Source organism: Takifugu flavidus, chromosome 12, assembly GCF_003711565.1.
Source record: "Takifugu flavidus isolate HTHZ2018 chromosome 12, ASM371156v2, whole genome shotgun sequence".
NCBI classification, from domain to species: Eukaryota; Metazoa; Chordata; class Actinopteri; order Tetraodontiformes; family Tetraodontidae; genus Takifugu; species Takifugu flavidus.
Window position 1 is genome coordinate 14,784,267 of NC_079531.1, and position 20,920 is coordinate 14,805,186.

A 20,920-nucleotide genomic window follows, 5' to 3' on the forward strand; every position below is an offset into this window, starting at 1 on the left:
GTTGGATTAGGGCTACAATAACAGCATCCATCCATCAAGAGGATGCCGACTCCTTTGGCTCTTCAAACTCCTGTTTTCCTCTAGAAACACAACAAAACCCGTCATTATTTTCAATTAGATTTAATAGAAAGCAACACGTCCTTGAAGTTAAGGTCACAATTTAAATATGGAGAGAAACAAGGAGAGAGCAAAAGGTTAAAGAAACCTGATAAATGAGTGTGTTGATGCCACCCAACGTCACTGACGCCGCTCTGAAAACGTGGAATCTTTAGGATCGCTGTTGTTTTTAAACTAGTCGACAACAGGAGGACTAAAAACACTTGAGGTGGAATACTTCACAGATATCAGTCAAAGAGGGATTTATTGATCCAGGAACGTCCCACTCTGCTCTTCTCTTTTTACGTCCAGACCAAACAATCAATACCGGGGTTGGCGAGCAGTAAAGTGGCCTCATGTCAAGTGGCGAAAGCGAGGAAACGCCGTCTACTCGCCGGGGGGAAGCATGCCGGCACTCTAAACTCATCTGACTTCTTCTGCGATGTGTTTCAGGTGTTCCGCTGATTAAAGATCTAACCCGGAGTGACCGGCACCACACTGTTGGGCTCAGCATCAGGCAGCACACAGGTACACACAAACAGGCAGACAAAGCTGGGGGGGGGGGGTCTGGGGGGGTACGACGGGGGGGGGAGGCGGGCGGGATGCCAGAAGCAAGGTGAGGATTCAAGGAAGTCGGGGGTGGGACCGGGTGGATGTGTGATTAGGTGATAAAAACCTTTCATGACATTAGGGTCTGTGAGGTTCCGCGAGCAGATCATTGAGATCATAGCATGGAGCCTATCTTCCTCTTCCTCATCGTCGTCCAGCGACGGAGCGCGGCTGCCCGTGGTGTGGTGGTAGTTTATAGTGACTGCTTACACCATTGGGACAACAAAGAACACAGTTAGAACAGCGCCACCTCTGCCGACCCCGGGAAAATAAATGCCACGCTGCGGCCGTCGCCACAGAATCCTGCACAGCTTCCGCAGCCGCGTCCGCCCACTTTTACTTACTGGCGTCGTATCGGTATCCGGGGTAAACGATGCGAAACACGTAGTCCGCGGCCGTCTGCTCCTCCTCGTTGCCGTCCTGGTCGATGAGCCTGGCGGCGCTGCTCCTCTTCCTCAGTTTGGGGAAGACTTTTCCCTGGATCGGCGAGCCGGTTAGCATGCTGAGCTGCGACAAACAACGGAGAGACGTGGACGTAAACGCACCTTTCCTTTCTGGGACCAGAGGGGAGGTTCCAGTTGACCCCGAGGTAAAAGGCCCGTCTCCAGACAGGAGAGGAAGGCCAGGAGGTGACCCCCGGGAGGGAAGTGGAGGGGCGGCCGCTGGATCCCATCCTGGCTGACCAGGACCAGGGTACCGCCGCAGTCAGCTGGGAAAAAATAATCAGTGGATATTGACCTTCTCAAAACAACTAATGGCCTTTTTGTGGCCATGTACTCACGGCGTTGATGACAGTGGATGCAGACGATCTGCCGCAGGGGGACGGTCAGCGCGTAGTCCCAGTAGATGCTGTTCCAGGACACAACGTGAAGTCTAAATCAGGACGATTGTACTGGGTTTTATGTAACGGGCGGGAGTTTTTCTACCTCTTCTCCAGGTCGCAGTCTCCCAGCGTGCCATTGATGAGCTGGTTGGGGGTCCACTTTAGAGTGAGGTTATCCCCGGCCTGGTGGAGGGACAAATAACCTCGTAACACCTCCATGTCCTTCTTCTACCACGGAAGGAGGACGAAAGGGAGACAGGATTTAACTTTTACATTCCTTTGTTCTTTGTAAACTGCACAATTTATGAAGACAGTCTGTGTCCACCCAGGAGGAGACCATTAGCTTAGCACGCTAACAGAAACACAATCTATTTCCTCCTCCTCCCCCTTCCAGCGTTACTCCAGTAGCTCGGATTAGCGAAACACGGTGATAATGTATGGAGGTTCAACGTGCACGAATGCGGGGGGGTGCTTTGAAGGGTTGCAGGTGTGCGCACGGCAACATTTTTCCTGGCAGCGTCGAGCATGTGCGCGGCGTGTCAGAGGCTGAGCGCTGTGGGAGGGAAATATATGCTCCACATTCCCACGGTCAACTACGCCGAAGAGGCAGCATCGTTTCACAGATCACACACACAAATTGCAACGTGTGCATGTTGTGTAACGTCAGATATGCAACAAATTTGTGTTGGTGCACCAGCTGAGTGGGTGGAAATGGCTGGCTGTGCATCTGCCCGATGGATTTATGCCTTCATCTGAGGGCAGCGGTAGCTTCAGGGGAGCGACGGAAGCGTGCTAACGCCAGCTGGGGGCACTATTTTATAAACCCAAGGAGCGGAACGGAGAATATCCGCGGCACCAAGACGTGGAGCTTTGATCGTGTTGATCGGGATCAGATGTAATGAAAATATGGCGTCTGGGGGGGGGGTTCTGCAGCCGTACCGGTTGCACCAGGACGTTGTTTTTGCCGTAGAGAAGATGCGTCCTGGAGTTCTGGTGAAGAGACTCCACATACTCCCTTGCCGACGAAGCAAACCGGTCCTCAGACATGCTGCTGCTGGACTGCCTCTTTCGGATCTGGAAATTATTTTCACCCTTTTGATCAGAACCAGAAACAGTCTTTTGTTTCAGGATGACGGACAGGAACAAGACTCACCCCCAGAGCAGGTCGGCGCCCCGCCGACGTGTCCTGGCTCCGGTGGGCCCCGTGAATCCGGTGGCGCTGAACCAGCTCGTTGGCCGACGGGTCGGTCCAGAAATGGTCTGACGTCTTGAGTTTGGTGTACTCCAGAGCACAAGGCCCCACTGAGGACATCGATGACGAGATTAAACTGGTGGCTCAGCATGTTCAAACGTTGTGACGATGATATTCGTTAGCGGTGTCAGAACATTAAATCCATTAAACATCACGCCCATTCATTTAGTTTGGTCTTTGAGTTCTGGGTCGAACCCTCCGTGGCTCCTGGAGGTGGAGAGCAGGAGGTCAGACAGGCTCCTGGTTTGGACAACACAGCCCTTTTAGTCCACCAGGGGTCACCGGTGAGTTGCGTTGCTCGGTTCACCTGTTGAGCGTCCACCTGCGATCCTCCGCCTCAGTGTCCTGCAGCCTGGTGTCGGACTACTGGTGACGCCTCCCAGACTCAGTTTGTCTGACTGTCCAGGAGTGAACTGCACCCGGACTCTGATTTGGTTCTACTGGGAACTCGTGTCAGCTCCAGCTTGATTCGTGGTACTCACCCAGAAGAGCTGCCAGGATGGGCCCAAAGACTGAGTCGTGCATCAGAGCCTCCTTCTCATAGTATTTACTGCAGAGATGAGAGCACAAAAATGTGTTTTGTCCCCCAGAATAAACAGATTCATAAGCGCAAAACCTTATTAAAAATATGTTTTTGCCTCAAGGCTGTGGGCAAATCTCTTTGTAACACAATGAGAGCAGAGACCCTGCTGCTAATGAAAATGGAAAACCAACACAACAGCGGCCTCTGATAATTCCCAACGCAGCAACAGTCACCATTTAAAAGAGGGAAACTTGTGCCACAAATCAAATGTTTATATTTTAACAAGAGCTAGATCAAAAGAATCGGAGCCAGAGCTCCTGAAAGCAAACCACGGTCGGGATTAGCCCCTGATGCTAACGTTAGCAAATGGACTCTGTGTCAAAAATGTTCTGAAATAAAGTGGCAGAACTGGGGGGGGGGGTGTTCTTCTGTCAGTGGAGAGGAATGCTGTGATGCTGCACCAGTAATTACCTGGAGTTGTCCACGATGTACTGCACGATCTGGTCCAGAACCTTTTCAAAGAGAGCCGTCCGGACCCAGATGTGCTTGATGGCCTGGGCGGAGAGCGGCTGTGGGGGGCGGCAGGTGGTGGACGAGCCCTGACGCCTCAGAGGTTCGTGGCCCACGCTCTGGCTTCTCCTGCACAGCAACAGTGTTTAGAGCGCGGTCCTTTCAAAATAAACCAGGAAGTGAGGTCATAGAGGCAGGAAGTGGAGTGTGCAGGTCACTGCCTCACTCATCAAAGGAAAAAAACCAACAAATCACAGCTGAAACACATACAATTGACACATTTTGTGCTTACAGAAGCTACAGACATAATCTAAATGCAATAGTGTGTAAAAACTGAAGATGGATCAATATTTATCGTGGGTATTTATATTAACAAGAGTAGAAGATTCTATTTTATGTGGGCGAGGTGGTTCATTAAAGCTGAAGCAGATGAACAATGAAGGTTTTTCTTGTTCAAGGTTCATCAAACACACAACCTCATACTTCTATCTCTGTGAGGACTTTCACAGGCTTAATGCATTACCCAGCTCCTTACCGGAACCCTGACCATCCCAACCAACCCCCTAACCCCGACACTAACCTAAACCCTACTCTAACCCCCACCTGAAAACAGTCTTACCCCTCCAACTGCCCTCTGAAGTTCTGATGACCAGACAAAATGTCCTTACTTTGCCAGTAGAATGGGGACTTTGGTTCTCAGTATGTAGCAAGTATAAGAACACACACACACACACACACGATGCGTTACTGTGTGTTTGTGCTGCCACAGTCACGACGCCCCCCCCACCTGCCAAATGTGTTTGTGCGTGGTGGAGTCACGACGTGCGGCCCCTACCATTTTTGACAACACATGGGCGTGCACGTGCACGCGTGTTTGGTCCCAGGGAGCAGAAAGATCTGAGAGACGTAAATGTAAAACAGGAGATTCTTCTTCTAAAAGCAGCCGCGTTGTTGTTTTATTGCCTCGATTCCTCGTATTTCCTTCGCTCCGCGGCACCCGAACGCACCGTTTTTAAGGGTCGACGGCGGAAAACGCGCCTAAACACAGGTCAGGCGGAATTGCAGAGATTTTACTGACGGATTAACTCATTCGAAAGACATCTTGAAATCAACTCTTGTACGGTGCTGGCAGCATCAAAGGAAGAGTCTATCGGTGGTCTCCAGCCTCCTGGTGACCTCCTGACCTCACCCCTGACCCTTCAGAAGGTTAGCAACCACGTTTCAGGCCTTTGGGACGACATGTTTCACGCCGCGGGACCTTTAACGGGCGCCGAATGTCACGTCATGCAAACACGGCGGCGACATAATCTAAATAAAACGCAGTCGGTGTTTATTCTCATCGATGGAGCTTGTTGACATTTTTGTTGACATTTTGAACGTCTGAAGGCTGGTGGAGCGAGGCCCAGGGGAGGCGCATCTGATCCCATCGACGCCGTGCAATAAAAGGCCCGGCCAAAGATCCAGAGGCTGCCACGGTCCGCCGTGGCTTCAGTTAGCAGGATTATTGATTAGCGATTACCTGCTGTTAGCATCATCGGCTTTAATGAACCCGCAAAGATTCTCCCAGTCAAAGTTGTGTTGGACCCGTTTAAGACAGTAGCAGCGTGAAAGAACCCCCCCCACCGAGGAAAGGGTTGTCAGAAGACGTCCCCGGGTGGCAGGTTGCTATAACGACTTGGGATCTATTGTTAGATCCTGAACATCGCTTGAAGACGCGACTGTGAAAAGTAAAAGAGGAAAAAGGAAATGATGCTAACTTTGCTCTTTTCCCACAGCGGGAGGAGAACAAGAGGGCGGCGTGCTGGTCATTGATCACTTTATCAGTAAACACACACACACACACACACACACACACACACACGCAGAGTTTAGCGCTTCCCATCGTGCTCTCTGCCTCTTTCGCCGCCAGTCGCGTAAACCACGTTGCCGTGGCAACCAGGGTGCATGAGAGATGGAGCCCTGAGGTGGGATGACAGCAAGATGAGGGTTGGGGGAGGGTGGAAACCCACTGGCGTGCGCGGATTCGTGCTTGCGTGCGGTGTGGCGGAGCTTGCTCCGGAGCGGTGCAGACCGTAACGAGCGTGCGGTTTGTCTCGGGAAATAAAGGCCGATCGGACGTGACAGATGAAGCCTGATGAGGACAGAGGGCTCAGCGGCGCGTCCTAGCCAAAACCCATTTGGCTAAACTGACGACAACAGCTTCCCACCTCCGCTCGTGCACCCTGCTCCTCTATCTGCCGCCCGAAGACACATGTGGAAGCCTGGCGGCTCCGTCTGATGGACAAATAATGGGCTGGCCAACCGCTCAGCTCGCACCTAAGTGGCTGCACCGTTTATCATAGCCGGAGCTAACACATACATCAGGGTGCTAGAAGACACCTAACCCCCCCCCGCTGGACACCTGGTAACGGCTGAAGGCTGAGCAGCGTGTACGCACATCACCAGACGGTGACTAATGTGGCTAATGGACGACGCGCACGGTAAATCAATAAACAGCCGACGACGACTCGAGCCCAACATGGTTCCAGTTACATTCGAGGTGAAGCAGCGGTCGCTCGCCAGGTTAAAGACAAAGGTCGAATTTGGCCGCAAAGTGAGAGAGAAGACAGCGGGGGAACCAACCGGGTGAGATCGGCCTGCTGCTGGAGTTGCTCCTGCACCTTGCGGCAGATCTCGCCGGCCGTGTCGTAGACTTTGCCCACTTTGGTGAAGAGGGCGGCGATCTTGTCGCTGCGGAGGAATCCGGCCGCCCGTCTCTTCAGCAGGTGACCCAAGCAGGCCTCGATGGCAGCTGGGGGAGGACGAGAAACCGCAGCATGAGCATGAAACCATACAGGAATGACCTATAGTGTAGCATAAGCTGCGGCTAACAGAGGGTTAGATCTTGAATATAAAGTGCCCGAGAACACAGCCTTGGGGGACTCCGTCAGAGCCTCATCAGAGCAGAAAATGGAGGAGAAAGTGATGTAAACAGTAATGGGGCGCCATCCATTAGTCCCTCCCTCTGTAGTCGCTCCGACATAACGAGCTTTCATCAGGGCTGAAAGAGAACGCTGCTGTTAATGTATTCGGAAGACTCGGGCTTATTCCAAATAAAACTGTTTTGTTTTGGATCTTACGGTGGAACATAAATGGAATGCATGGTTTGGCTCCTCGAGATAGTGCACGTAGCTCGTGCACGTAGCTCATGCTGGCCCATCGTTACATCGCAGTGGCAGAAAAACTGCCATAAGAGAGGGAGCAAACCAAAATGCCTCTGAATTAGCAGCAGTTGGAATGTGGGACTGTCGCCGCCGAGGTAATTAAGCAGATTTAATCAAAACGCAGCTAATTAGGAGGCTCCAGCCCTCTCACTTTCTGTTATCGTCTCGTCTTGATAAAATCCCACGACAATCTGCGGCTGAAAAGGCAAATAACGCCCGTCTTGTTCGCTAGATCTGGTATTAAATCACAGTTTGGAACGTAGCATTAGCATAAACAGCAAACACAGCCGGGGGTAAGGTGTAATTTATGACCTCCATTAAACACACATTTGGAGACAAACTGAGTTACAAACGACTGCGGGGTCGGGGGGGAAATTCAGCGTGTCGCGTCGCTAACTGCTCAGCCAAGACCAGAACTCTGAAGAACATGAGGGAAGAGACATTGAAGGCAACACGAAGATAGCAGAGCTGCTGCTACAGGTGTGAGCGATGCCTTTAATAACGCCGGCTATGTCAGGCGCTACGAGATGCGTGTGTGTCCTTGTCGCTGCAGTAACACGCGCATACGGCGTCTCATGGAACTCAATGTGCCCATTTCACCCCCTGACCCCCCCCCCCCCCATGGGGATAAAAAGAGTTTCCTGAATCCTGACTCACACCAGTAATTGTTCGTCCAGACTAGATACAGATTATGAGCCAATTAGCGGCACAACTGGACGTGGACGCAAGCAAAAGTAAAGACCGGGGAGCCTGAGCTGCTTTGGTAAGAGCCCCCCCCCCCCCCAACTGCAACATCCATTTGAGCAATTCGTTACTTATCAGTGGAAACCTGATCTCCAACCCACAAATAAAAAGAGTAGGTTAGCTAAATAACATTTGTGTCACAGAGCTACGTCTGCTAGCATTTTCTCCAGAACTCCTCCATTAAATGTGGATTAAGCCATCGCCCGTCTGATTCCGTGAGTCACCGAGGCAACACAGCGCGGTCCGGGACGGGGACGACGGCGAGAGGCCGCCGGGGGCTGACGCACGAGACGGAGGAGGGAAGAAAGTGACAGAAACGAGATCGATTTTAGCCAGGGAGATGGGAAACACTCGCTCATTTCCTCCCACTCTCTCCTCTCGCTGCCCAACTCCCACAAGGAAATCTCAATCAGCCGGTATTAGCTAATCCTTGTTAACACTCCCTGAAGTTTACATCAATCTTAAACTAAGAAATAGGCTTTGGGGCCTCCGGATCAGCCCTGATTTGATCGACAGTCCTAACACTGGGACAACCTCACCGTTCAAACGGCTAAATTTGAGCGTCTGGCTAATGCTTCAGCGCTATTTGCTGTGCTGGCAGCGGCGTGGTGACGGCGCTATCTCCCCCCCGCAGGTCGGGAGTGTAAACCCTGGGAAATCTGCAGGCGGCACCATCTCCGAGAGATTTAGTGCAAATTGACTCAGTCTCTGGGGGGGGGGGGGGGGGGGGGTCACGGCTCTCCTGTGTGGGATGGGAGGATGTGGGAGGAAAAGAAAAGACAGAGAGAGAGGGGCGGTCAAGGGGTCAGCCAGGTTGGCATGACGACTGCATCTGCGTTCAGGTGCCGTTGGAAATGAGCCCCTTACGGAGGTCGTAGGACGGCGAGGACACCTGGACAGCGGGGACAATTGATCGACCACACCGAGGGGGGAGCGAAGGGCGCCGTTTAGTCAAGCTAATTACAGCCGGGGCGGCGAGCGGGAATGAATATAAAGTGCAGGAAAAGCAAAGAAGAAGTCACACAGATCAAGACAGGAGGAGTGGGCGAGCGGATGCCAGGTCTGATCCTGGAGAGAGAGGAAGGATTCGTCCTCTCGTCTCTCTGGTCCACTTGGCTGCAGGTGTGTTTGCCAGGTGATTCACACCCCTTTTCACACCTCTGCACTCATCTTCTCACGGTGTCTCTGCTCACCCCCTGACTCCCAGCACCCCCCTTCTCCGGTTGCAGGAATTAACCGACCGGGGAGAACTATTTTATTATTTGGACCTTTGGGTCCCGGAAGGTGGACTGTCTGCGGAAGGATTCAGGGCCTCGGCCGTACCTGAACTCTCCACTTTCTTCTTATTGGGGAGAGTTCCTCCTTCTACTAAAGAGGACAAGGAGTCCCCGGGAGGTTAATATTTAAAATATAGTGCCCCACTATTCTCCTTTATGAGGAGGGATAGTATTTCCTTCAAAGTGCGGATTTATTTAAATAAGCGGGACCAAAGCGGGACAGGAAAATATGCCTCTCTGCTCCCAGCCTGGCATTCTTCAGAGGACGCTGCCGCTTAACTGGCATCGCGTCACATTACAGAGAATCAATGCTTTCCCCTCCCCAAGACAGATGTGCTCATTACCAGTGGAGTGGAGCACTAATCATGCCGACTGTCAGAGGGAAGGGAGGGATGGGAAGGGAGGGAAGGGAGGGGTGGGAAGGGAGGGAAGGGAAGGGAAGGGAAGGGAAGGGAAGGGAAGGGAAGGGAAGGGAGGGAGGGGAAGGGAAGGGAAGGGAAGGGAAGGGAGGGAAGGGAAGGGAAGGGAAGGGAGGGAAGGGAAGGGGGAAGGGAAGGGAAGGGAAGGGAAGGGAAAGTAAGGGAAGGGAAGGGAAGGGAGGGATGGGATGGGAGGGAAGGGAAGGGAAGGGAAGGGAAGGGAAGGGAAGGGAAGGGATGGGATGGGAGGGAAGGGAGGGAAGGGAGGGAAGGAAGGGAAGGGAAGGGAAGGGATGGAAGGAAGGGAAGAAAGGGAGGGAAGGAAGGAAGGGAAGGGAATGGAAGGAAGAGAAGGGAAGGGAAGGGAAGGGAGGGAAGGGAAGGGAAGGGAAGGAAGGGAAGGGAGGGAAGGGAGGGAAGAGAGGGATGAGATCCTTCTGGTGTGAAATGGATTCCAGGCTGAGAAAGACCTAAAAGTGGCAGCAGCTTCTCCAGCAAACGGGGAGTCGAGCTTGTTGAGAATCTCTGCTTCTGTCCCACCAGCAAAAGGATTCAGCATCAGGAGGCGTTCCTGCAGTGGAACATCGAATCCTTCCTGATCTGGCGTTTCCTTTCCTGTCTCCGCCCACAGAAGAGGGCAGGAAGTCCGCTTCCCCAGTGTGGGAGTGAGAGAGGTTGGACCGGGCCAGCAGCAGCGGGGGGAGAGAACCAGCGGAGAGAGCTGGAGGGATTAAACCCTGCACGGGAGAGGTGAGAACAGGCGAGTTCCCACAAACCTCCCTCTCCCGTGGCCTCGCCGACGTCTCAGCAGACCTGCTGATGGGAATAGCCACTAGCATTAGCATTCATGGCTCCACCCAGCGTCACCAATTAAAGGGATAATCCACATGGATGACCTGACTACGTGGGTATCCGTCCATTTTCTCCCTTGAGCACCATTTTTTGTTGACCCTTCTGTCCCAAGCCGGCCATAAATGAGAAGAACGGCAGAAGAACGTGCAGAACAAGGTGTCCTTCCACGTCCTGTCATCTGCGCCGTGTACCAGGAAATGCTGCTCGTGTTCCCAGGCTCCGCGTGACTGAACGCCGGCGCCGTACACGCCCTCGGCAGCGTGGACGCTGAGCGGCAGGTGGGCTCCGCGTCACGTTCCCGTAGCCGTGCGGCGATAAGTGAAAGCAGATGTTAAAAGTCTCTCCGGCGACGGGAGCTAAACGCTTCCCTCTTCATCGTAGCCGTCCTACATATTTGATGAGCGGCGATGGTTCCAATGGCTAAATCAATATTTAATCACTCTGTGACCAGGAGACCTGGACGCTGGGAGGCATTATGAAAATATCCACCTCCGTGTTCCTTGGATTCGCCGACTTCTCGGATGTAAAAAGCGATTTACGTTCTCTCGGAGAAAGAAAAATAGCTTCCAGCTCCGCGCGGCAATAAAAGCAAAGACAAGAGACGAGCCGCTTTATTTTCTGCTGCTGGACCAAAGCCCCTAAAAGTGTTATTACACTCCAACACACAAACCTGATTAAATCTGCGTTAAAGCTCACAAATCAATAAAACGCAGGCGGAGACACATATTGCAAGAGTTCTTCATTACCATCGTAATAGATATGAGCCTTCCAGACATCCGCGGCGCAAAGCTAATAACAAGCTAGCTATGATTCACAGGTATCGGCAGCAACGTTGCCATCGTAATACACATCTTGCTGCAATTTATCCGTGTACGTTGCCCTTCAGATGGGCACGAGAGGCATGAATCTTATCGACGTCAAGCTAAAGGCAACTCCTAAATGTTAAACTCTGTAAATCCGCAGCAGCAAACGCCAGAAAAGGACAAAACAGAGCTGCGGACGTGTGCAAACACGCGAGCGTGGAGCCGTTTCCCCCCCTAAAAAACAGCAATTAAAAAGCCATCTCCAGGAGCGAGTCCGCGGTCCAGCAATAAGCAGTAATGGCTGCAACAGGAGTCGAGCAGATTCGATTAAAGCAATTAGAGGATGCGACGCCTTTTCCCAGCAATCAGCAAATCTCGCCGCAGTTTTTGTGGATTTTCTCTGGTTTGACGGGCGCTTTCTTGGTTAGCGTCACCCACTCGTAGCTGAAATGTGTCCCCAGCTGCAAGAGAACTTAAAGCAGGGGTGAAAATGCAGACGTTCGTGGAAAAACTCGGCGCTTTTAGCCGTTGTGCGTTTGGTTTATTGGCCATTTCAGACACAACACAACAGAAATGTACTCTGTTGAAGGCAGACGTGAGTCCCAGACACTCAGCCAGCACCAACTACTGGTGGTTAATGTCATGCTAATGGTTAGTTCGTACTTTACAGGACGTTACATTTCAGGCTAACATATTATTGGTAATCTGTTTACTTGTCAGTGAGAAAAATGCGCATCGTTTGCAACTCCAGGAGATTTTTCACCGTTCGATTCATATGATTTCTAATAAATCAAGAGGAAGTTGCAAACTTAAGCTTTATTAAAGCTTCCCGACAGATCGGCGTGTTGAGGAACAGGCCAGAATAAAGACTCTGTTTAGCCAATCAGCACCAGGTAAACCTGGAGCCCCACGCAGGTGCTAACCCTGGAGCTGGGACTCTCCAGCCCTGGAAAGGTTCCTGTAAATGGCCCTTCAGGGGAGGTTCCTGCAGTGGAAACGCGCACTAACTTCCTGCAAACCTCCCTTTCAGGGAGGGAGCAGAGGGTTTCTAGTAGCTCATGGCTAGCTAAACCGCCTGCTAGATTCAGTTTACTTGGAAAAATAAAGCTCCTCGTTGTCTTGCCACACTTTCGCTCCCAAGTTGGAAACATTTTTCCACGGGTGGTTGGGTCGCCATGGAAACCAGTTCCAATCAGCGGAACACCTGACGCTTCCCCTTCTTTTGACTTTGGATTCATGTCTCCCCTAATTAGCTGTGTGCTGCAGGGAGACGCAGGAAGCATTAGCATTAGGAGACGGTGAATGAAGGCTGGACTGAAACATCTGCCGGACCTTCCACATCTGTCCACTAAAATGGATCTCAACATATGATCCATGTGGAATGATATGGAGTTTAGCCAGTTTTAGGTGTAAAGGTTCACTAGCATGAACAGTAAATCACGCACACATACTGCTAATTTCTGTGTGGCGATGCTAATTTCCAGTCTTTATGCTTCTGTACAGATACAAACCTCATTTTTCCCATCATTCTTTTTTCTTATTGGAGAAAAAAAATCTATGTAGGGGCCAAGATGGCAAATCTGTGACGGGTCGTTACATGAGGAGCGTTTCTTAATGAGCCCATTATCCTCTTCTTTCTCTCTAATTGCTCTTTTTTCAGGACAGCTCGTTGCTGGTTAATCACCTCGTATCCACATTCTGATTCACATGCATGTTGTTCTCTATTTATCACGTCTGCCGAGGACTTGTTGCCTCTTCCTGTCGTCGCACACCCATGAAGCTATGCTGCGTCCTCCTGAAGAGACCTCACACGTTCCACAACTCTCCTCCTCCATCTGCGAGGCTAACGAGAGCCAGTTCTGCTCCCGGTTTAAACATCACGGAGAAGCTTCGGACTCCTACACAGAGACGCGGTTACGCAACAGCCAGCGCCGACCACGCAGAGAGACCGGCCCCTAGAACTGCAGGGAATGTCAAGGTCGCCGCCGTTAGCTGGCACATTATGAACCGCGGACGGACGAGAGGAAATATAAACCAGCTTTGGTTCCATCTGACAGGGCAGAAACTGTTAGCATTTTTGCATTGTTAGCAGATAAGCTCGTCTGCTGGCGGCTATCAGCATGATGGCTTCCTGGTCCTGCTCATGGTTTCTTCCTGTTAAACGTCGTTGCTAGCTTGCTGTCAGGTTCTACTTTGCCTGGACTGGAGAGCCAACCGAGCCCAGTTCCCAACACACTGAGCTACCGCCGCTCGTTAGCCTTTCTAATGAATAAATGAGAGCAATAACAGGGATTTCAGCGTTAAATTGAGGTGATCCGTCCCTCAAAATGAGACGAGAGGACAGACGCCGGCGAATGCTACTCGCTAAGGACACCCGATAATCAATCTGACCTTCGTTAGCCAACATCGCCACGCAGGAAGAGGAGTCAGGAAGTGACTCATTTCTGCGCCGACATCAGCGCTAATCATTAGCATCTGATCTTTAGCCTCCATATTTCCCGCGAGGCTTCCAGTTCAAGAGGGAAAAGATTAGTGTGCACGAGGGGTCAGGCAGGTGTAGCGGACGCCCCATTTGATGGACGTTGGGATGGGAAGGCGTCTCGTGCACGCGTCCATGCACACCCACCACAGCAGGTGGAACCTTTGCTCACTTTACTGGGGAAACTTCTAGTTTCATCATTTGAACAACAGAGGACGGGAACACGTGTCTCTGTCTCCTCTCCTGTCTCTCCTGTCTCCTCTCCTGTCTCTCTTCTGTCTCCTCTCCGCTCCTGTCTCTCCTCTGTCTCCTCTGTCCTGTCTTTCCTCTCCTGTCTCCCCTGTCTCCTCTCCTGTCTCTCCTCTGTCTCCTCTCCTGTCTCATCTGTCCTGTCTTTCCTCTCCTGTCTCTCTGTCTCCTCTGTCCTGTCTTTCCTCTAATGTCTCTCCTCTGTCCTGTCTTTCCTCTCCTGTCTCTCCTCTGTCCTGTCTTTCCTCTACTGTCTCCCCTGTCTCCTCTCCTGTCTCATCTGTCCTGTCTTTCCTCTCCTGTCTCCTCTCCTGTCTCTCCTCTGTCCTGTCTTTCCTCTAATGTCTCTCCTCTGTCCTGTCTCTCCCCTGTCTCCTCTGTCTCCTCTCCTGTCTCTCCTCTGTCCTGTCTTTCCTCTCCTGTCTCTCCTGTCTCTCTCTGTCCTGTCTTTCCTCTACTGTCTCTCCTTTGTCCTGTCTCCTCTCCTGTCTCTCCTCTGTCTCCTCTCCTGTCTCTCCTCTGTCCTGTCTCCTCTCCTGTCTCTCCTCTGTCCTGTCTCCTCTCCTGTCTCTCCCTGTCTCCTCCCTGTCTCCTCTCCTGTCTCTCCTCTCCTGTCTCTCTCCTGTCTCCTCTCCTGTCTCCTCTCCTGTCTCTCCTCTGTCTCTCTCCTGTCTCCTCTCCTGTCTCTCCTCTGTCCTATCTCCTCTCCTGTCTCCTCTCCTGTCTCCTCTCCTGTCTCTCCTCTGTCTCCTCTCCTGTCTCTCTCCTGTCTCCTCTCCTGTCTCTCCTCTGTCCTGTCTCCTCTCCTGTCTCTCTCCTGTCTCCTCTCCTGTCTTTCCTCTAATGTCTCTCCTCTGTCCTGTCTTTCCTCTCCTGTCTCCTCTGTCCTGTCTTTCCTCTACTGTCTCTCCTCTGTCCTGTCTCTCTCCTCTGTCTCCTGTCTCTAGCTACATCAGGAAGGACGACAGCAGGCCTCAAATCTAAAAGCCATGACTGGCAGTTTAATTTCCACACTGTCCTGCAGCCAGGCTGGACAATCATAAGGACGGGGACAGGCGCTGTGAGGAGGGACGTTGGACCTGCTGATGGATAATCAACTCTGGTGGGGACGCAGCAGTGAGGAAGGAAGCCTGTTAAAATGTCCTCCTGACAGGAGCCGGAAGGAGGAGGACCTGTGCTGCTTCCCAGGACTGATGTCCTGGCTGGACCGGGATGCAGGACGTACCGGGGTCACGTGCGAATGGCGTTCTGGAAGCAAGTTTGGTAACCGTGGCAACGCTGTGCGATAAACGTGTCATTTCGGTGCAGTTTTGCCAACGCCGGTCATCCCCGGGGATCCTGCGTAAGCGGCAGCGAACGCGGACTGAACGGGGAGGACACGGAGGACGGACGAGTCCGTACCGCCACCGGCGATATTCGCCGCATCTGCTCCGCACGACTCATTTAACGACTAATTACAGGTGAAACAGCAGGACAACCGCGAGCAGCGAGGGCCGCCACTTATCTCAGATGTTCCGTGGGGTTTTTCCGAGGGGGGGGGGGGGTCATGTGGCGGTCCCGGGCGCCGTGACTCACCCCAGTGTGAGCGCAGCCGTGCGGCGTGTCCGCACACGTGGACGTGTCCGCGCATTAGGAGGCCTGTGTTTTCTGCCGCTCGCCTCTGAAATTGGTTTCCATTAGCGGCGTTGTGATTATTAACTTTCCATTGATGCCGCGGCGCCGTCAGAGGCGCGGTGACGTCAATGGATGTCCTTCAGCGAGACGCAGCCCGCAGTCACCTGCTGGGGAGTTCAACAAGTGCGTGCGCGCGTACGTGCGCGCGTGCGTGCGTGAGGAGGGTACTCACTGCACAGTGCAATGATGTGGCTGCTGTCTTCGTGGACAAACTTCTTGGTCACCGCCTCCTCCATGATCTGCTTCACCTGCAACACACACAAAGGGGGAGGAGTCACGGCGGCGAGCACAGACGCAGCCTGACGGTTTCCTTTCTGACGGCTATTAAAAGCACCGCCGACAGGTTCGCCCAAACTTCTGCACCACTGACTTCTCATTAACGTCCTGACGTGGGCGGGGGGGGGGGGGGGAGGTGGTGTGAAACGAGGCTAGTTTTTGAGCGCTCCCGTCTGGGGACGGGCGCCTCGGCGAGACCGACGGCTCCGACTCGGCGTGCCGGTCGATCCCTCCGTAGAATTAACTGTCGTCAGTAATTAATCCTGTCCAACACCGTCGGCTCCTTTGGATCCAACTGAAGGCAGGAAGATTAATTAGTCGCTGGTTGATAATAAAGCCGACAAGGAGTTCATATTTGCCCCGTTTGATGGAGGGCAGCTAGTTTTAGGATGACAGCCCCCTAATTCCCCCTCCCAAGTGGCAATAGAGGATGTATATCTATGTAAAGATATATCTGAATATACTGAATTAACCTGTTCATCAAGAGGGGATTATTTTAAAATTAGGGGAGGAGGACGTGCACTTTTTATTGGCTAATTAGAGACAGATCCAGAGCCGTAAAGCAGCTTCCATCAGAACATGCTAGCATTCCCGACGTTAGCGGGATCACCGATGAATGCGGGGGGGGGCAAAACAACACGCCCTGGCAAAACGGTTGAGTGGCGCTGGCGAGCTTCTGAGAAACCCGATGCTATTTAGTTTCTGGGAGGGGCGAGAGGAAGAGCTCGTTAGCCGACGGTCACATAGAGTGGGAGCAACGCGTTGATAGAAGTGTGCAAAAAGTAGACGCGTAACGTTGCCCCCCAGCGATGCCTGGTGGTCCCGCTACATTTGGACCGTACCAACAGGCCGAACGTACAACAAAATGAACAGAAAGTAGCAGATGTGCAGCTGTACAACAAGAAAAAGCTCCAAAGGAAGAACTTTTTATCTTACGGAGCTGTAGAATCCTATCAAAGAGAAGCTCCGAGCAGCTGCGACATAACACGGCTACGCCAGCGGCGATCAACTATTGTTTGGGCCGCGCGACCAATAACGAGCTCATTATTCATGCGCTAGCAGGCCTGATGAGGAGGAGGGAGCGTGCGGTAGGGGAGCACAGTCCGAACGTCTTTACTTTTCCCATCCCGCCTCGATCCCTGTGCTGGTTTTCACGGCGGCGACAGAGACGCGATGAAAGGAGGCGGGGAGAAACGATCTGTCCTGGAGGGAGTCTGAGGGAGAAGAGCTGCATAATGACAGAATATTTCTTCAGGGAGGAGGCAACTTAATGCTGTTTGGCCGCCGGTTGCAATACGGCGACGGTGGTAGCTCGCCGTGGTAAACAAAGAAAATGGGATTAGAAAAATGGAAGCCTGTGGCTCCCCGGTCAGAGGAGGGATGTGGCAGACCTGAAGAGATTTCCTGAACTTCCTGTTTACCTTTGGGGTTGTTTTCTTTTAAAGTTTCCATGACAGTAAGGACCATCACGTGGTTCAGACATCCCACCACAAGAGGGCAGCACCATCAGTGGTTAAACCTACATAAAATGTGGGAATAAAACCACCCAAAATGTACAAATATATATGATGTCGGACACTTAACAGGAGAAGCTGGATTCAACGTGCGTCTCCTGTCACTTCCCGGTCCCTAATCGCAGATAACGTCTCAAAACAAAAACTGTGCAAACACGGTAGGAGGTGAAAGCGGAGGGAGATCACCTGACACCTCGCCGTGGCGATATTAATGGCCACCTGGCGCCGCTCCACGTCAGGAGCGGCTGAGGCTTTCAGTTGCCAAGCAATGGCGAGGTAGATGAGCGGTGAACAGGGAGACGGGGAGCGAGTTTGGATTCACCGATGTTGGCTTTGCTTTCAAAGGTCAGAGGGCATTGATTAGCATCTCACAGGCGCAGCCAGGTCAATCGCACCATTGATTTTCATACCAGGCGCAAACTGGGCACGCACGGAGGAAAATCTGGGCATTTGGGGGGGGGGGGGGGGGGGGTTTGGGACAACGTACAAGAGTTGCAACACAACAGATCGATGCGCTTCTCAAGCGGCAGCAGCTAAATCACGTCGGGGGAAATTGATCGCAGCCCGAGCTCCAATTAGACTCCGTGGTTCCGGGCTTGTGCGTTAACAGATATTTGTTGTTTATATCATCCCGAACAGACGCGAGCGGGGATTCTTTGTTTGGAAAGGTTGCGTAATCGTTCCAGATTATTCAGGAAACCACCCAGCCTGGCGTGCGCGCCACCTCCGCCAAACCCTCGTGTTTGACGCCGCTATGCAGACGACTCTATTCTCTTCCAGAGCCGAACGTTTCCCCCCAAAACATCGGTGTGGCGTCGACTTGTCGCAGTAACGTCGAGACCGACTCACAACCTTCACACGCGTGGCGATTCTTCGCGATGTAACACTGAATCCAGACTGTCGCTCGTGTCCAGGTTTTCTGGGATGTTGGGGACTAGTTTACGCCGAGTTCTCCACCTTTGTTTTGACATCAGCGACGTCAGATATAGAAGTTTTAAACCCCAGCAGATGCTGCTGCACAGGTGAAGGAGAACAGCTGCTCTTCTACAATGGTGGATCCTGGACTCGCTGGGCTCGGACTGGGGGGCCTGTTCACCAGCCACACCTTGCACACCGTCGGTCTGCTTTCTTCCTGACTTCCAGCCAGATTTCCAAGCAGGGAGAACCTTTCTGGTGGCAACTTCGGGCAACAGGCAGCAGCGAGGATTACAGCGGGAGTGGGAAGAGAGGTGAAAGGAGTAATGATTTCTTTCTCGCTGGGGAGACGCCAGACGTTAATCACCAGGAACAAACCGGCCTGTAGCAGCGTTGGAGCGTTGGATGTTGGTGGAGACGGCGTTGGGATTTCTTTCATGATTGCTTTAGTTTGGAAGCTTATTTTATTATTACTACTACTATTGTGATTCATTCAGGCTGCTGGGTGATTAGATATGGGGGGGGGGGGGGGATACATTCTTTTTCATTGGAAACAAATGAAATAAACTTTTGTTTCTTGTAGATACAAGAACACAAATGTACTGCAGAACACCCATATAATAAGGCAGGATTAGGCTTTATCTGGGTTTTTTTACAGTGTCCTTGGGTGTTTTAAGCGGCGTCTATGATTGAAATGCATTATTACTATTGATAATAAGACATTTACACCTGGGATATAACTGTCAAATGTGAACTATTATAGAGAATCACGTTGTTCCACCTGCAGGCAACTTCCTGTTAGCTGGGTCGCCTAATTCAGCATCACTTGTTAAACTTGACCGCCCGGTTCGACACCCCCGTTAGAAACACCCGACGTGGGCGGAACACCCCCACGGACCTCGTCGGTTGGCTTTTCATGTTATTAATCAGAGCAAACAGCCATTAAAGGTGGTAAACCGAGGCTAAGAGCGGCGCCTACCTCCCGCTTGACGTTCCATAATAATTTCTCTTTGTGGTCTTCCTCCGCGGGGCGCTCCATGGCGGCGCGTCCCTGTGTCCGTCCGCGGTGAGCACGACGCGTGTCTGGTCTCGGCGACGCGGTCGCTCCACCGGCCTTGTCGGACCTCTTTGCCCCTTTTTATCCCTGCTTTCCTTCTTCCTCGGCTCGGCTCGACTTTGACGCAGCCGAGCAGCTTTCGACGGCGACGTCAGAGGATCCGCCTTCCCCGCCACACCGGTCAATGGCGGAGGGAGGGGGGGGGGAACTAACACCGGGGCTCGCCGAGCATCCAGCCCCGCCTCAACCTGCTGCCTCCCGGCAACCAACACTCCAACCTGTGGAGCGTTCAAAGTTATTTTTAGCCCCGTTTTTGTCCGCTCTTGAAAAGAAAATGGGGGAAAAAACGACCGAGTAATTGCGTAAAACTGGTTATTGGGCGTTATAACAACATTCGTTTGCGTTTCTGGATTCCATGCAAGTGAATGACGCCGACAGGGCCGTACATAGAAATGTCTGGGGGGGGGCTTCGAGGTCCAGGGACACCCATGCTGTATGTTCATATCCACATCTAGTGTTTCCTCATTATCACAGAACGCTTCGATGACAACAAAGATCACCATTTTTACCACTGATAAAGATAGCCACACTGGGTAACTAGAGCCAGGATATGCCACGGCCACCTCACCTTTCCAGCCAGGTGCCCTCGGATGTTTCTCTTTACATGATACACCAAACAACCCACGCACGACTCTGCAATTAAAATGAAAGAAAGCTGGCGTTCAATGTGTCACCACTTGGCCAGAAATGACTTCATTCACAAGACTGGCACGAACCGCAGCTGATTCTAAAAAATGGACTCTAAAAATAGTGTTTTCTGAAGCTCCCATTGCTCATCACTCTCAGGGACTGCTGCAGAATAAATGACGTCAGGGCCGGCTAGAACCCCCCCACCACCACCACACGGTCATGTTCTTACCTTTTCTGCCTCCTTCTGGACCAACAGTGCATCTGCAGCCATCAGAGGGTCTATAAAACCTAATTTACTTATACTTTTGTCCATTAATCAAGTGATCTTTCTTCTCCTTGTTCTACATTGAATCAATGTGGATCATTTCAGTTTTACGCGTAGCAGCTGGAAAATAAACGCTACTTTTAAATCAACGATCTTCTGAAATACACATAAATCTGCTTTCCACCCTGCAGAAAAGTGTCTAATCGATGTGTTTTGGTTCACTTACCTGTAAAATGTATATCTGAGTATTGATGTGGGCCCCCCATCGTCTCTGGATGCTAGCACGCCTGCCCAGAGAAACATCCCTAATTAGTAAAAATCAGAGTTGGTTAATAAATTGATCTAATGTTTACATGGCTGGCAGCAAGTAACCATGGCAATCTCTTACCTTCTTATGGAGCAGGAAGTGCAGGGAGGACATCAGCTTAAAGCAGCTCCCATCTATCCAGTCTCATTGTTTATTTATTACTCATTTATCCTCTTTTAAAAGTCGCTGTTAAGAACTTTTACTTTCCTGATACCTGAAGTTGCAACAGGAGCTGCCAGAGGGGGAAAAAGGTGCAACCGATACGGATTCTGTCGATACAAACGAGCGAGTCTGACAAGACTTGGTGGTTTTTCTGCTGATGGTCTGATAGCAGGAGCAGGAGAACAAGGAAATGAATGTTTGGACACAGTCAGTGGTTTTGC

General features: G+C 51.8%; 1 protein-coding gene across 9 annotated transcripts in view; it reads right to left on the minus strand.

The window, feature by feature from the left end:
* sgsm2 (small G protein signaling modulator 2) overlaps nt 1-20,779 on the minus strand; it is a 29,588-nt gene extending 8,809 nt beyond the window's left edge. For 2 of the 9 annotated variants that reach the window (XR_008953035.1, XM_057050028.1), the window contains exons 1-15: nt 20,619-20,777; nt 20,457-20,535; nt 19,904-19,968; nt 19,198-19,553; nt 15,686-15,761; nt 6,436-6,604; nt 3,775-3,942; nt 3,263-3,330; nt 2,682-2,830; nt 2,468-2,602; nt 1,632-1,756; nt 1,487-1,554; nt 1,251-1,414; nt 1,050-1,182; nt 773-910 (exon numbers count right to left, since the gene is read on the minus strand). Coding sequence is in view for 8 of the 9 variants with exons in the window: in XM_057050028.1 (XP_056906008.1) it covers nt 773-910; nt 1,050-1,182; nt 1,251-1,414; nt 1,487-1,554; nt 1,632-1,756; nt 2,468-2,602; nt 2,682-2,830; nt 3,263-3,330; nt 3,775-3,942; nt 6,436-6,604; nt 15,686-15,761; nt 19,198-19,257 (1,453 nt within the window). In the remaining variant the exon portion in view is untranslated. Of the gene's footprint in view, nt 1-772; nt 911-1,049; nt 1,183-1,250; nt 1,415-1,486; nt 1,555-1,631; nt 1,757-2,467; nt 2,603-2,681; nt 2,831-3,262; nt 3,331-3,774; nt 3,943-6,435; nt 6,605-15,685; nt 15,762-19,197; nt 19,554-19,903; nt 19,969-20,456; nt 20,536-20,618 lie in introns of all 9 variants that reach the window. The other 7 variants (XM_057050032.1, XM_057050029.1, XM_057050031.1 and 4 more) reach the window with 7 other exon arrangements.
* Nucleotides 20,780-20,920: the final 141 nt, after the last annotated feature.